The sequence below is a fragment of the Montipora capricornis genome, chromosome 7 (genome assembly GCF_036669925.1).
Source record: "Montipora capricornis isolate CH-2021 chromosome 7, ASM3666992v2, whole genome shotgun sequence".
In the NCBI taxonomy this organism is placed as follows: domain Eukaryota; kingdom Metazoa; phylum Cnidaria; class Anthozoa; order Scleractinia; family Acroporidae; genus Montipora; species Montipora capricornis.
Genome location: NC_090889.1, coordinates 38,489,982 through 38,504,981, shown reverse-complemented (window position 1 = coordinate 38,504,981; position 15,000 = coordinate 38,489,982). Strand labels below are relative to the sequence as shown.

The 15,000-nt window shown below is 38.3% G+C and overlaps 2 protein-coding genes across 2 annotated transcripts in view; both read right to left on the bottom strand.

The window, feature by feature from the left end:
- The window catches only part of LOC138057143 (protein rolling stone-like), an 8,922-nt gene extending 973 nt beyond the window's left edge, over positions 1–7,949 (bottom strand). Inside the window, exons 1-2 of the mRNA XM_068903211.1 lie at positions 7,137–7,949; positions 1–1,803 (exon numbers count right to left, since the gene is read on the bottom strand). The exon at positions 1–1,803 is cut by the window's left edge and continues 973 nt beyond it. Coding sequence (XP_068759312.1) covers positions 1,039–1,803; positions 7,137–7,211 — 840 coding nt within the window. The 5' untranslated portion in view covers positions 7,212–7,949 and the 3' untranslated portion in view covers positions 1–1,038. The remainder of the gene's footprint in view (positions 1,804–7,136) is intronic.
- A 4,220-nt stretch (positions 7,950–12,169) lies between these two features.
- The window catches only part of LOC138057934 (uncharacterized), a 4,486-nt gene continuing 1,655 nt past the window's right edge, over positions 12,170–15,000 (bottom strand). Inside the window, exon 2 of the mRNA XM_068903836.1 lies at positions 12,170–13,737. Coding sequence (XP_068759937.1) covers positions 12,886–13,737 — 852 coding nt within the window. The 3' untranslated portion in view covers positions 12,170–12,885. The remainder of the gene's footprint in view (positions 13,738–15,000) is intronic.

Below are 15,000 nucleotides of genomic sequence, written 5' to 3'. Positions count from 1 at the left end.
TTACGGCGCTTAGCCAACTAAGAAACAATCTAGCCAACGACGTCCACAGATGGCTGTAGAGGGTTTTCACCCAACGTGGTCAGTAACCTTGTTTTATAAGGGCAACCCTAAAACCCGGAATCCGGAATCCGGAATCACAGTCATTGTTTTACCAATACAGAGAGCAAAAACTATCCTAAATATCCATAAAAGCTAACCTTAGGCCTAAAAACGATTTTTAGGCCTAATTAGGCCTAAGGTTAGCTTTTATGAATGTTTAGGATAGTTTTTACTCTCTGTATTGGTAAAACAATGACTGTGATTCCGGATTCCGGATTCCGGGTTTTAGAGTTGCCCTTTTCCAACAAAGCAAAAGAAAATGTTTGCATGATAATAGAGCTCAATTCCCAGAGGATTAGTTGGGTACACCAACATGGCTGCCGTTCCAGTGTTTAGGGACACCGACATGACCGCCGTGACGTCACGTGAAAAGACGAATATAGTGTTGTTGGTCACAGAACACGTATCGTATTCGTACAGGAGGTTTTCGAATACTATGACATCAGAGGCTCGTGATACCATAGAGAGTGCATGCCCACGCATGTTTTATACCATGCTCTTTGCTTGTCTCTCCAAAATTCTGCATAAGCATTGTTTTTATTTTCTCTTGGGGCTTATAATGGTCTCAAGAGAAAGTGGAAACAATGCTTATGATTTTGGAAGGACAAACAAACAGAGCTGGCCCGGTTCATGTAATCGGCCCCTGAGTCAACCCAGTCCCGTATCTCTTTGTTTTTAGAAGCACCTCCCAGGGGGGTTTTCGCGGGTGTTTTCACAATAGCCAATCACCACAGACTTATGGGCGGCCACTAATTACATTACTTGCAACACACTCGAAACACGAAGGTATGAAAAGATATAGCAGTTCTAAAAATAAAAAGATATGGGACATGGTTGACTCAATTATATAATACGTATGGAGGGTCCAGTTAATGGCCTGGGCTCCTGTTAAATCTCAATCCCAGAAAAATATTCAACTTGTAGGATGGCTGGCTCTAACTAAAAGCTGCCAGAGGCGGTTGGTTTTTTGCCACATTTAAGACTTAAAAAATTTCTTAGTTTATACAGACCAAAGAGCAGAGCTTGTACGAGAGGTTGACCCACTACAATGAAAGAAACGATGATACCACTGGAGAGACCCGGGATACGATTATAATCGATATATGAGTAGATGTAAGGCTCATCACGTGCATTGGTACCATCCACCGCCCAAAAAATCACGGTCAAGAGTAAGTAGCATAAGCCAAAAACCCACACATAAACAGTGTGAAGAATTCTCACTGGAATCGCACTCAACATGAGATCGGCCAAGATAAACACACTGTTCACGGCGTGGGTGCTGACGTCCAAGCCACTGGTTACCCCGTTAAAAACCAGGCTCCAATACGACAATGTGATGAGAACGGCAGCATTGGCAGCAATATTGAAGACAAGCCATAATCCCTTGTGGTACCAACACATGTCCATTGTATCTTGGCTGGCGTTCTGATCATCTGCAACAGCGCTTTCCACATTGGCGCTGTCGACTTGAGGAGACTTCATTTGAATGACAGTAGAGCTGTCGATCTTGCTGAAATGATGGAGAATACAGACCACCGTAGCACAGATGAAGTACAGTGTAAGCAAGAAGAAGCCCCAGTTGGTGAGGTAGATGAACCATTTCTCGTTTCCATTGGCTGGATGGAAGCCGCTGGCAATGATCCAACCCAGGCAGTACCCGGCGAATATTCCACGATATATAGTGACTAATACGTTTGGCATCCACTGCAACAAACACAAATTAACATTATGACTACGAGTGCTTTCGGCATATTACGAAGCATCAGTTAAGACGCCAAGAAAGATAACACCCACCCCACCCTAGCCAATTCCACGATACGAGCGCCAGGCCTGTGAGAATTATAAGGCGTCATGCTACCCGATCTCAGGCGGGGGCCGAGGGGAAGACGGGGTAGGGGGGCGGGAGGTGCTATCCATACACCCAAACCTTCCGCAAAGTTAGTTCTCAGTCATGTCACGGGAACGATCCCTTTTCGGTTCAGTCCGTCCTACATTTTTGAGAACACCGTTGAAGGAGGTGCCTCCAGAGACTGGGATATAGTTCATGTTAGCCCAAATCATAATATACGGAGATACTGCGAGTTTAAATTGTCCAGTGGAATATGACTAATTATGCAGCGGGTTTGCTTCTTGGAAAAAAGATCTTTCCCTTGGGAAATTAAGTAGTTAATTATTCAAAATGTTGTAAAAACAAACTTGTTATTAATATTATTCAAATATGAATAAGTTTGGGAAACTGGAGTGAATATTCTGTTAATTCTTGTAGCAAAAGAATTGTGTAGTTTCATGTTCTCGGCAAAGTCGTGTTGTGAATATATAGTATCGGAAAAAGTGGATCGTAATTTCGTATTCTCGCCAACATGAGGTATACTTTGAGAGGTCCAACCAATCGGACTAAACTGACAGTCAACTTGCTATTCCCATTGGGTCATGCGACAACAAGATCACGTGAGTTCTCCCTAATTGGCGCGAAACATATGCGAAAGTGCGATGGCTCCCTCTTGCGAACAGAACTTGAAGTTTGACCATATGCAGCTAAATTACGAAGGCAGCACATTCTACTACATTATTTACCGAGATGAAAATTGTGCAATGTAAAAATTCTGGTGGACGGACAAAAGGAGCTAATGAGAGATCCTTTGTTTTTGTCCATCAACTTTGCAGCGATGACTCAATGTGAAAACCACCCATTGAGCGTTTTTACGTGACGTCAAGGCGGCCATGTTGGTTTTCCAAAGCAAAGAAATGGCGGCCATGATGGTGTACCAAACTAATCCTCCGCGAATTGAACTTTATTTTTTATGTAAATAAGTTCTTTTGTTTCAGTAATCCAATATGGCTGCTGGTCACTTGAGTGAAAACTCTCTATAGAGGGTTTTTACGTTGGACGAAAACAAAGGATGTCTCATTAGTTCCTTTTGTTCGTCCACCAGCAATTGTACATTACGGCATTGTGATTTTTGCCATTAGAGATTGGTTGCAAACCATCTATAATCGGCAAATATTTAAGGCTTTTGCGCAATTAGTAGACGAGTTCATAATGGGGTCCAAGTAGGTCATAAGTGCAACAGAAACTCAAGCAGACTTGAGACTTTGTCGTCTTATCTGTCTTATCGTGTTTTAAATCTGTTCAAGGCCGCATTCGAAGGGGATAAAAACTAGATTTGGCTTCTCTGAAGATACATAGAGCTTCTAAGGTTACAAAGTAAGGAACTCAGAACAGCTTAGAGCGGTTATCAACCGTGTCTTCCCCCTCTGCGACCCTCTGGACCCCTCTCGGCCCCGAGGTAGTGCGTGGGCTGAGTTTCAGTCGGCCTCAATCTGACTCCGAGGGTTTTCCTCCGTGAACCGTCCGCGCGTTGCCTCCCTCATCGAAAATTGACTTTCAGTCAATAGCGATACTTACCGTTACGTCACCTATTGTCATTAATGTGCAAACCAGAGATTTATTCTCTGTCGAAACAAAGGAATCTTTTGTTTTTTGGTTGACAAAATTTGAATAACAAAAGAATTGTTTATGAACAGCGAAGTCTCCTATTACATCCGGATGCGGGCGGATACCCTCAATGGGGATAACCTGTGGTTGAGTTGAATTAATACAGTTAAATTAAATGAAATTAAATGAAAATAAACCCCGCTGACATTCATTCAAAGTAGAACTCGGGCATACTTAAAGAACTCTTACATACCATAGTTAATCGAGGGACTGGTTATGAAACCTTACAACCTTCACAAGCGAGAAGAAAGGTTGAAATGCTCTTTGCCAGCAATCAAAACAAGAATGTACGAGATCGATGGACTAAACTTGAACAACAATCTGGTTTCCATAAATTGCACTTGAACTGGGGAAAAAGATGACGGACAAGCCAGGTTTTCACCGTTGGATCGACGACTACTTCGAGTCATCAGCTTCAACCGATTTACCGGCCACGACGTAATACAACTGTACTGTGCTTTGTTATTCCACTATTACCCCATTTTACCATATTTGGTCAAGAGAACGCTCAAAATATGAGACGGTAGTAGTGTCCCGGTTTGATCGCTTTAGAACAGAGCAAATACGGACGGAACGGGAGTTTTTTCAATGAAAAAAAATTGTTTTCAACACGATACAAAGCCCGAGAATTGACCTTGTCATCGCTTGTCCTTCGTCATTTCGTTGATACAATCAAATAAAGGACATTTGGCTGGCTTTCTGTGCTGTTTACATCGTTCGTAAGCGCCCTGAAGGCAGATGATGCATTTTTTTAGAAACACTCTTATCAAATAAAATTGAAGCAAAATTATACCTTTTTGTTGTGGAATAATAAAAATACTACGCAACTCGCAAAATATCCGCTTGTATTATATGTTAAACCATCGAACAAGATGTATATACTGTACTGTACTGTACTGTACTATATGGGCCACTTCCTCCTTCAGTGCACATTTACAAACTAAGTCTAGAGATATGTATGAAATATCATTTCTTTGAAATGCGGATTTGAGATGGTTAATGTTGTTGGTACTGTAGAAAACTTTTCAATTAAGTGACAAGTATATATACGCCAAGGCTATGAAATTCAACAATTTGTGGTGAAGGGTGATTTCACTGCATAACTTGTAAAGCTTTTTACTTAAAAATATATACTGTTTTTGCTTTTCCGAACGAGGAACTATGATCAAAAACTCAAATCTTTTTTTCTCTTTAGATTTCAAAACTATGTTAACTAAACATAAGGTGATCCACGTTTCAAGCCTTAATTTCAAAAAGACAGCTGTTTATCTTAACTGGAATTTTCCTATTTAATGGTCCGCCCTTATTAACTTTAAAATATTGGGAGAGCTGGATCGAGGAGAAAATGACACCAAACACTTACTTGTTTAAGAATGCAATGCGTTTGTACGCGACTGAATTAATAAGCAGCACGGGAGTTTCGGGCTTTCAGATTAATTAAGGAGCAAGGTGGCACAGACGATTAGTGCGAGGTCTTCGTGCAAGAGGTTCTGAATTCGATCCCCGGGTCTCACGTCCTTGTTTCGACTTCTTTCCTTTCAGTGTAGCTTAAGTAGCTTTAACTATTCGTAAAACGGAGCACTGATGGAGAGTGGGGAGTAAAATGAGCGCGCCGTCGGCCTCAGGTTCGTCAGTTGAATTACTTTTACGAGTTATCGAAGTTAAATGTGGTTACTTTACTTTATTTTACTCTATTTTAAAACTCGTCTTTTGCATGCATTATGAATTGCGTTTACTCGCTAATCGGCCGTTTTTATACTAGAGACGCATAATTCGTCTGGGACGAACTTGGGCAAACATTTTTTTCTGCGTCTTTTAAATTCGTCTAGTATAAAGACGGCCACAAGACGCATTATGCGCCTGGACGAAGAATCTATTTTAGGGTGTCTTCAAAGACGCACTAAACTGGAAAGTTCGTCCAGACGCATTATGCGTCTAGTGCCCGTCTTTATACTAGACGAATTTAACAGACGCAGAAGAAATGTTTGCCCAAGTTCGTCCAAGACGAATTATGCGTCTCATATTGTTCGTCCCGTCTTTACACTAGACGGATAACATGAGAGACGCATAATTCGTCTGGACGGATTATGCATTTCTAGTATAAAAACGGCCAATAACGTTACTTCCCTAGATCCAACCCTCTGAGATCGAGTCGGCTCAGTTTTGAACGTGAGTAATGGCGGACTGTGAAATCCAAAACTGACACTCAAAGTAAACAGCCTTTGGATAAAAAACAAAGCCAAAAAAAATTTTCCCAGGCAGGTGTTAAGCAAACACGCTTTCAAAATCTGAAGAAAAAAAGGAAGTGATTTTTTGATCATAGTGCCACTTAAAAAATGCATTTAAATTGATTATTGTTCTGACTATATGGCGTTCTGAATTATGCCAAAGGAATACATGCCAAGTACTTAAAAATATATATCAGATTAAGTTCTGGTGAAACTGAAAGATAAATGTCAGTTCGATTGGTCTTAACCATGTTTCTCAAATCCAGATTACATATAGCACTGCACAACTACAGGCGTAGTAAATGAAAGTCATGGGACGCCAGTTTCAAAATATTTACGATTAAGACGTCGATAATGATAGTCGTTCTTCGCTGTGTTTTGAGCCTCCCACTCAAAGTGAGGCCTCCCCATAGAGCAATATATTTTGGTCTCGATTTCGATGCTTAATCAAAGCGAAAAAAAATGATTTTGCACAGCACATTTATTTTAAATTCGGATTATGTTGCTGTTCGCTCGCTTTCTTCGCTCCGCAGCTGGAGGGAGGAGGGGGGGGAGGCATTTACTTTGTCAGACTTTCACGTGACGTCATCGCCGCCATGTTGGTGGACGAAAACAAAAGATCTCTCATTAGCTCCTTTTGTTCGTCCAACAGCAATTATACATTGCAGCATTGTTATCTATCTCTCGAGAGATTGTTTGCGAACCACCATTAATGTCCTTTCTTCTTCGTTCAAATATTCCTCTCGCCAAAAAAAAAAAAAAAATCCATAAAATCACTTTGACTTGAAGTCGAAAGTTTTAATCAAAGTCATTAGATATCAGTTTGCATACCAGAAATACTATTGCTTGGTTCTATTGTAGCTATTTCTTTGAACTGCGGTTGAAAAGTCGATGAGTTGCCACATAACCGTTCTGAATAGATGAAACATTAAAAATAGAAAATTCGATTTCTCAAAAACGTCTAGAGGAAGCGGCTAAACCCCGAAACCCTCTTGAAGAAAAAATGAAAATTCATTCAGCCTCTGTTCGTAATTTCAATCAACTAGAAAGCTTTGTTTCATCTACGTCTTTTAAACTTTAAAGATGCCAAAGAATCAAATACACTAAATGACACGTTGCACTAAATGACCTAAAATGAACAATTGATTAAAGGCTCAGCTTTTAAAGCCTTACAGTGGTCAGAATATCAGGGAGGAGAATCTAACCCTCATCAAAATCCCTCACTTAAAAGCTATATCGGAGTGCGGATAATTTTGTTTACGACTTGATTTATTTATGGAGTAGAAAGTCTATCTACTTTGGACTGAACTCACCGGTGATCGTATAAAATCTTTGGCGTCAGCATTTTGCAGTTTAATCTGAGAAAGGCGAAACTCGTCGCGACACATGGCTGTAACAACGTTTTAAATTTCTTGTCAAGACGGTAAACAGAATATTCAGGACATGCGATCCAAGATACAAAATATTTGATGCAAATCAACACAAATATTGCGGGGGATTCTGACGTCATGATGATCTCAAGTAACTTCTTCTGTCACGTAAAAACAGAAAATGAAACGAATTTTATAAGTATAAACTTATGTACTTATTTGATCTCAGTGGAAATCTTCCAAGCATTAACATAAAAGGAAAAACAGCTTTGATGAACTTGTGTCTCTTTTTGGATATATTGGTTTCGATTGTTGTTTACTGAATGGTGTTGTCGTGGTGAGGATTATCAAAGTCACGTACGAGTGATTAATTGAAACGATTATAATTGTGAAAGAAAAACGTAACCGGTGAAACAAGTAGATTCACTGCATCCTGGTAAAAGATCTAAACGGTGTTGAGAAATTAATTTGAAAATCGAAAAAGGGTGATTGAACGGTGAATTATCATTAAACAGGGGCACCCAACGTCAATTTTCGGAAAATATCTGTTCGGAAGACGATTTGAGATCTAGAATTTTCGGAACATTTGTTGTAAAATTTCTTGCTTGCCTGCCTGTCCTAGGATTTTCGAACATCTGAAAAAATGGTACAATTGCCCATTTTTAACGGATTTTTATCCTAAAAAGGTCACCTAGAATTTTCGGGAGCCTTTTTTCTGGCTGAAATTTTCGAAAAGGTTAATTTTGATCCCTAGAATTTTCAGATCACTAAACTTTCAGCTAGGAGATCCGAACAGATAAAAAAAAAATAGGGGATAAAAATATGCCTATATCTACCGTTTAAATACTAAAATCCGTTTAACAATGCTATGTTTAAGTAGTTTTGAACTATATTCCCGTTGGGTGCCCCTGTTATAAAGGAAGATGTTATCTTCCGCCAACATTTATAAAGGCACTGCTTTCCAAACTTTATCAACAAAGTGCATATTTATGATTGCCTAATCGTTTCCTTTAAGTTGAAGTGACGTCATCGATGACGTTTCCGTGATTGTTGTTAATCCAAAGCAACGCATGAGCAACACGTGTTTGATGGGAGGCAAATAAAAAGCTAAACGCAGTACTGCTGATTCAAATTGAGAGAGGCGAGAGAGTTGAAATAAAGAGCACCCGCATGCTTCGTGCTTTATAAACGTTCTTTGAGTGTACTCTTTGGCCGCGTTCGTGAAGTTACCAAGTTACCACAAAAAGACATCCATTGACATGAATGAGATTTACAAGCGGAAATTTCTTTTTTACCACAACGTGAAAAGAGAAAACCAACCAGCATTTAATTAATTTGCCGTTTACGTCTTGTTCCCCTCATGCCTCACAAGCGCTATTTTGTGCAATTTTGATAGATTGACATTGTAGTTGACTCTGCCACAGGGTATACACAAAAACTAACGTTTGCTCCCTGTGGTTGCATTGATTCCTACCCCTTGATTTCTTCTCCCTTACCCACACCCACTCATTTACTCGTGGGCCTCAACAGCAACAGAACACTTACATGGTAAAGCTAAGACTTGTTTCCATATCTCAAAGAGCCCTTGGACGTGAGGTGCCTGGGAATGAAATTAAATCACTGGAATCGGTCAGTGTAAAATGCAGACTGAGGTTAAGTAATGTAACTGTTGAAAAAGCCCAAACCCTTTAGAAATGCTAACAGTTAAGCCTAAATATTGTTTTAGGCCAAAATTGGGCCTAAGGTTAGCGTTTAATTTCATTCCCAGGCACCTCACACCCAAGGGCACTTTGAGATATGGAAACAAGTCTTTACCACTTTTTGCAGTCGCATTGGGGAGTCAACACTGGTGTTAAATCAAGTTCTATTGTTCAGAGTTCCCCTAGGTATTCAAAACACGAGAGAGTTGACACTAGAGTAGTGTCAATGTTGCCGGTAAAACCCGTTCTCAGGCTCAATCCGTTTTTACCTAGAGATCGGTTAAATTTTTAATTGGTGATCCTCATTTCACCTACAATATGTTGAGTACGCACTCAGATGAATTGAAGAAACTTTTTTGGGCCTAAATTAAGCCTAGAGAAAAATTAGGGCCAGGTTAGGATTAGTTTTGGTTATTATACATTAACTTATTACACAAAGATAAATAAGAAAAAGAACTGTGTTGGGTTGAGCAGGTTCGTCGTTGTAGTCATGGTAACGGGTGAGGACACAAGACTATTGATCTGAAGGGTCCGAGCTGGAGTACCGGTATTAAAGTGCATAGTACAATTCTTTGTTCCCTTACTATGTTGCATTGTTGAGACTTAATGGCCAAGTGTATAAATAAAGAAACCGATAAGATAATACAAAACATTAAGGAGATGTGTTGAGATGCGTAAGACAGAGCTTGAGGGCCAGCAGCTATCAACCCCCAAATCCTTTTTGGGTGGTTGATACCTGCTTTAAACTATGTAGGTGGAGTGCATATTGAGCCTAGGTAAAATGAGGGTCACAAATACGGATCTGAAAACGGATTTGACCGACAACATCAACACTAATCCCAGATTAAAAATTAACCAAGGAGTTTATTTCTCTACTCCCAAATGCTGTTCAACGCTGATATTCAGCAAAACTTTACAATAGAAGAAGTCAATCTTGAAAAACAGAAATAAGCAAAAGAAACTTTCACCAAAAAGTTGAAAACATGAAACAAAAGTTTACGCTAATCCTGGATTAAGTTAATCGGCTTTCGAACAACCGGGCCCAATTTTCTCTCAATTGCAAGTGTGATCGCAACCATTGCATTGGCGAGTGAAGGGTGGATCAATAGGTAGTTTTAAATCCTTTCCTTTCATATAGAAACTCCTGGAAGAAAACTTTATACCCCCAAAGGGTTTGAATTGGGTTCAACATTGAGTTGGCCGATTAGGTCTATTAGACCAAATTTTCGTGTTCATTAATAGTTGGAACAGCTTTTTTAGGTTTGAGAAAACTGAGGCGAACGATAAGCTTGTGTTTTTTCGCAAACAATTAACTTTTCACCTGTTTTCCGAGCGGGAGGCCTGCGAATTGATATTTCATTTTCCATGGTCAGTATAACAGTCAAAGCGACGACTCGAATTACGGAACAATAAAAAAAGACAATTAGGGGACACTATCGACTTCTACAGAGACGTCAAATCTTGGTGATCTTAAATCTGAAGTTTTTTTTCATATGATCTACCTCTCAATTATCAACTTGCTCTTCCCACAACCCCAAAATTAACAATCTCCTTGTCCGATATGCTTTAGGAGTGCGAAATTTGCGAGTATTTTTTTGCGGCCCTAACTACCTATAATCACGCAGTCTCTTTAAGGTTTAGGCAAGCGCAAAGAGAACAGTACTACGGTAATACAACTTTAGTACTACAGAAATACAACTTTATACAGAAATTTTATTTACGTTTGGGAAAAAATCGTAATAAAATCTCAGTTAACAGCAAAACAAAGTCGGTTTCATTTGTTCTCTGGGAGATTCGTCCCGTATTCAATCCTCGGAGAACCAGGGACAGTCAGTCGAGACGGGACGAGAATCGGGACTGGCGTAAAGTTTTCAAGTTAGGCGAGTCCCGATTCTCGTCCCGTCTCGACTGACTGTCCCTGGGTCTCTGAGGATGCCCGTATCCAGGACACCCTATGTCAGATTTGAAGTGCACCAACTTCAGAGGTGACGGAACTACTCGTACTCAACTTTCGTTTTTTCCTTCTTTACTCACATGACATGACGTCATGATTTTAAAATGTAACTAAGGAAAATGTTTGCTTAAAAATAGATGTCAATTGATTTCAGAAGGTGTTTCCCAGCTAATTTATTGTTTTTATTCTTTTCATAAAGAAGGACTTGTATATAGGATTTTAAGATAAATTAATCATTGTAAATAAGACTTTTTGTTAATTGGAATATGTTTAGGATTTTAGGATTTCGTTGAGTCAATGTAATGCGCAGATGAAAATTTCTTTCTCTGGATTGATATTTGCGCAATACAAATCAATAAATATTATATTATTATTATTATTATTATTATTAAGCTCATTAATCATTAATTACGTCTTCTTCGTTTTGTTGTCATACTAAAAAAAGAATAGTTGACCGTGAGCACTATTTGTGTTAGTTGAAATACAAGTATTAGCAGTGTTTCATCACCTCTACAAAATATCTGCTTGGCTTCGAAATTGTAACTGAGATATAACACTCCCGAGAAAAATTCTTAATGTTCATAACATCTCGAGGGTGTAAAGTGCGGGTCATTGTTTTACCATAACTAAAACAACCCAAACTTTAAAAAAAAATGCTAGCCTTAGGCTTAAGCATTATCTAAAGCATAGTGTTTAGGCCTAATGTTAGCATTAGCAAAGGTTTGGGTTGTTTGAGCTCATGGTGAAACAATGACCTGCAACCCTAACTTGTAACCTGCACTCTACATCCCCCAGAAACCTTCACTTGTAATTTTCGACAAAATTGCTGAGTTATTCAATCAATTAAAATTCTACAAGTCTGAGCCTCTGTTATCATGGATTTTTCCCACAGTGACAACAAATAAAAATTTACTATCATTATTGCATTAAATTCTACAAATCTTATTCCCTGTTATGGACTTTTAACAAAATTATCACTACTGCATACATTAAAATTCTCCACATCTGAACCTCTGTTATGGATTTTTCCTGGAAGTATCATTATTGCATAAATTAAAATTCTATAATTCTAAGCCTCTGTCATAAGTTTTTTTGTGAAAGTATCATTATTGCATAATTAAAATTATACAAATCTGAGCCTCTTTTATGGACTTTTACTGCAAATTATCTATTGCGTAAATTAAAATTATACAAATTTATCTGTTTTGAATTTTTAACGAAATTAAATTGAAAAAGACGTAAAACATATTGGTCTTCAAGAAGCAAACCCTTGGGCTCACTTTGGCCTAAAGAGAATGGCTATTCATGATCAACAGGGCAGCTTCAAGTTAAACTTTCATTTTATTCATAAGCCATAATTTCTAAGTTTTATTTGGGTCTACTACATGTATTTATCATTATAGTTCACCACTAAATTTTCTCTGATTCTTATTGGTTTAAATTGATCACGTGAGGCAATAGTGTTCGTCTGCGGAGAGACACTATGAGCCCATAGTGCCGTCTGAGGAAAATACCCGGATGGATAGTAGTCGTCCGCTGAACATACCTCTGTAAACAAGCGGCCTTATGGAAAATAAACAATCGAAATTGTATTAAGAGGGTTTTGTTTGTTTTCTTTTTCAAAGTTTACATTGGCTGACACGGCTTTCGTCTAATAAAGTTGAAAATAATTCAACATGATTTTTGAGCTGGTGTGCGGAAGAAAATTTAGTAGTGAACAATAAAGACAATAGAGTGTTTATGTCTCGGAACTATCGGTCTGATAGTTGCCCCGCGGAAATTTGATGTTCTTAAAACAAATATTTGCCCTCGAAGCTTCGCTTCTCTGGCAAATATTTGTTTTAAGAACATCAAATTTCCGCGGGGCAACTATCAGACCGATAGTTCCTCGACAGAAAAACTCTATTGTTTAAATAGGGTGAGGCCAAGAGTGAAATTTTTGACATTAGCTTCTTTTTTTAAAAAAATGAATTTGTGGACTTGATTTAAAAAGCAGAAGCTTACTCTATTCAAATATCTGCATTTAGTTTCAAAACCATCATCTGTTTCGCAAACCTGTCAAATAACAGCGAAGCTTAAATAATCCAAAATGAATCAGTTGAGCCACAGGAAGCCCAACAAACCCATACAGCACAATCAGAATAGCAGCTAATCTGGGATCGTTACTGTAGTCAAGGATTGGATAAATGTAACTGTCGCCAGCATCATTTGTTCCACCTAACAACCAATAGACCACTGTAAATAAACAATATAAAGATCCATAAAGCATGGCATACACCACGTGGAGAAGCCGTACTGGAATGCTACTTAAAAATGTTTCTATCAGCATGAACACTGAGTTCAACAAATGAAAAGCAATATCTGGCTCTCCAACTTCATAGCCGCTGTATAGTAAAGTCCAGAAAACTACCGTGACCAAAATTGAATTGTTCGAAGTAATAGAGTATAGCAACCAGGTAACCTTGTGGTTCCAAGATTGTGGGTACTCTGAAACATGTTCGTGTAAAGCCACAGAAACTGTTTGAGAATTGCTATCCTGGTTAGAATCTTCAAATGTGCCATAATACTTCCCTTCTGGCAATGGTTCATCTCTTTCTCCACTGGCTGGATGCCTGGATGCTGCATTGTAAAAAAGCAAGCCTGAGCTTGAGTCAAAACTTTGTTGCCTTGAAGGTTCTTGCCTTGTAACTTTCCGATGAATATAGCACCAGTAATGAACTGATATGGCTGTGCTACAAATGAAGTAAGCAGTAATGCATAGAAATGTACAGTCTGTCAAGAAAATGAACCATTTCCAAGTGTGATCAACCAAAATACTGTACATAACCCAGCTTAAACAGTACAAAGCCACCAGGAGGCGATATCCAATCATAGCAGGCAAGGAAAGCCACTAGGAAAGTAAATCACGTTAAATAAAATTAATTATTATCAAATGGTTTGACTGAAAACAAAAGTAAATTAGGAAACCAATTGAAAAAACGCTTTGAGTTTTATACAGCTTTTTATTTCCCATACTCACATCATAATTCCCAGTCTAAATTCTTATTTAGCCAAATAACCTGTTCCCAAAGTTCCCCCAAATCCCATTCCTATTCTGAACTATTGGTAAAAATTTTACTTCACTCCCATAGCATCCAATTTTGTTTTGGTCACTATCAAAATAACAGAGATAATTTCAGTTCCCAATTGTCCTTTTCTTTATTTTCCTCCCCTTTAAGCTTGAAACAAATAATACTAATTTTGCATGAATTGTGCTTTCCTAACCCAAGAATGAGCCTAACTGCCTTATCATCCTGTACAGCTTCATTACATTTTGTTCTATGGTGCTCTGGGAAGTGTTCATTTCATAGATTACCAATTGCATACATGCATGCTGGAAAGAAGAGACAAAGTAACTGTCAAATGATCTGAAATAGACAATTTACTTGCTGCTACAGAGGTCTATTTGAACTCGTACTCTACAATTTAAACTTTCAAGAATGTCAGTACAGCTGTATAAACAGCGAGGGATTGAAGACCAGTACAACAAGACGACATCAATATGAAAACCACAACACAAACATCCTTTTTAAAAACAGTAGTGCAACTGCTATAAATGTGCTTTTTGAACTTTTGGACATTTCTTTTGCACTTTGTAAATTTTCTTTCTAAGCTGCAAAACAGTGTTCCTCAAAAATCAGTTCTGGTATAATTTGGCTGTTTTGCGTAAGGCGGAAGAACCGAGAAAATGACAAAAAAGTTTCTTAAATATGATACCACATCAACAAAATCCTGATGATATTTAAAATACCGGTAGTTATTATTTTAAACATCATCTGCATTTCATTGATGATGCTGCCATAGATCTTGAGGCCCTTATGGGTCAACAATGGCACCAATTTTGTCAAAAAGGATAATAATAATAATAATAATAATAATAATAGTTGTTGTTGTTGTTATTATTATTATTATTATTATTATTATTATCATTATTATTATTATTAATCAAAAGTAGTAGAGTCTCCATAAAATAATTTTTTAAAAAGACTGTAGGTTGAGACATTTATGCCCAGAAATGTAGATATAGAGGATATTATGGCCGCGCGGGGATACGAATTTTATCTTCGAGTGCTGCAAGTATCTCTCACGAGTAACCACTATTTATACCGGTAGG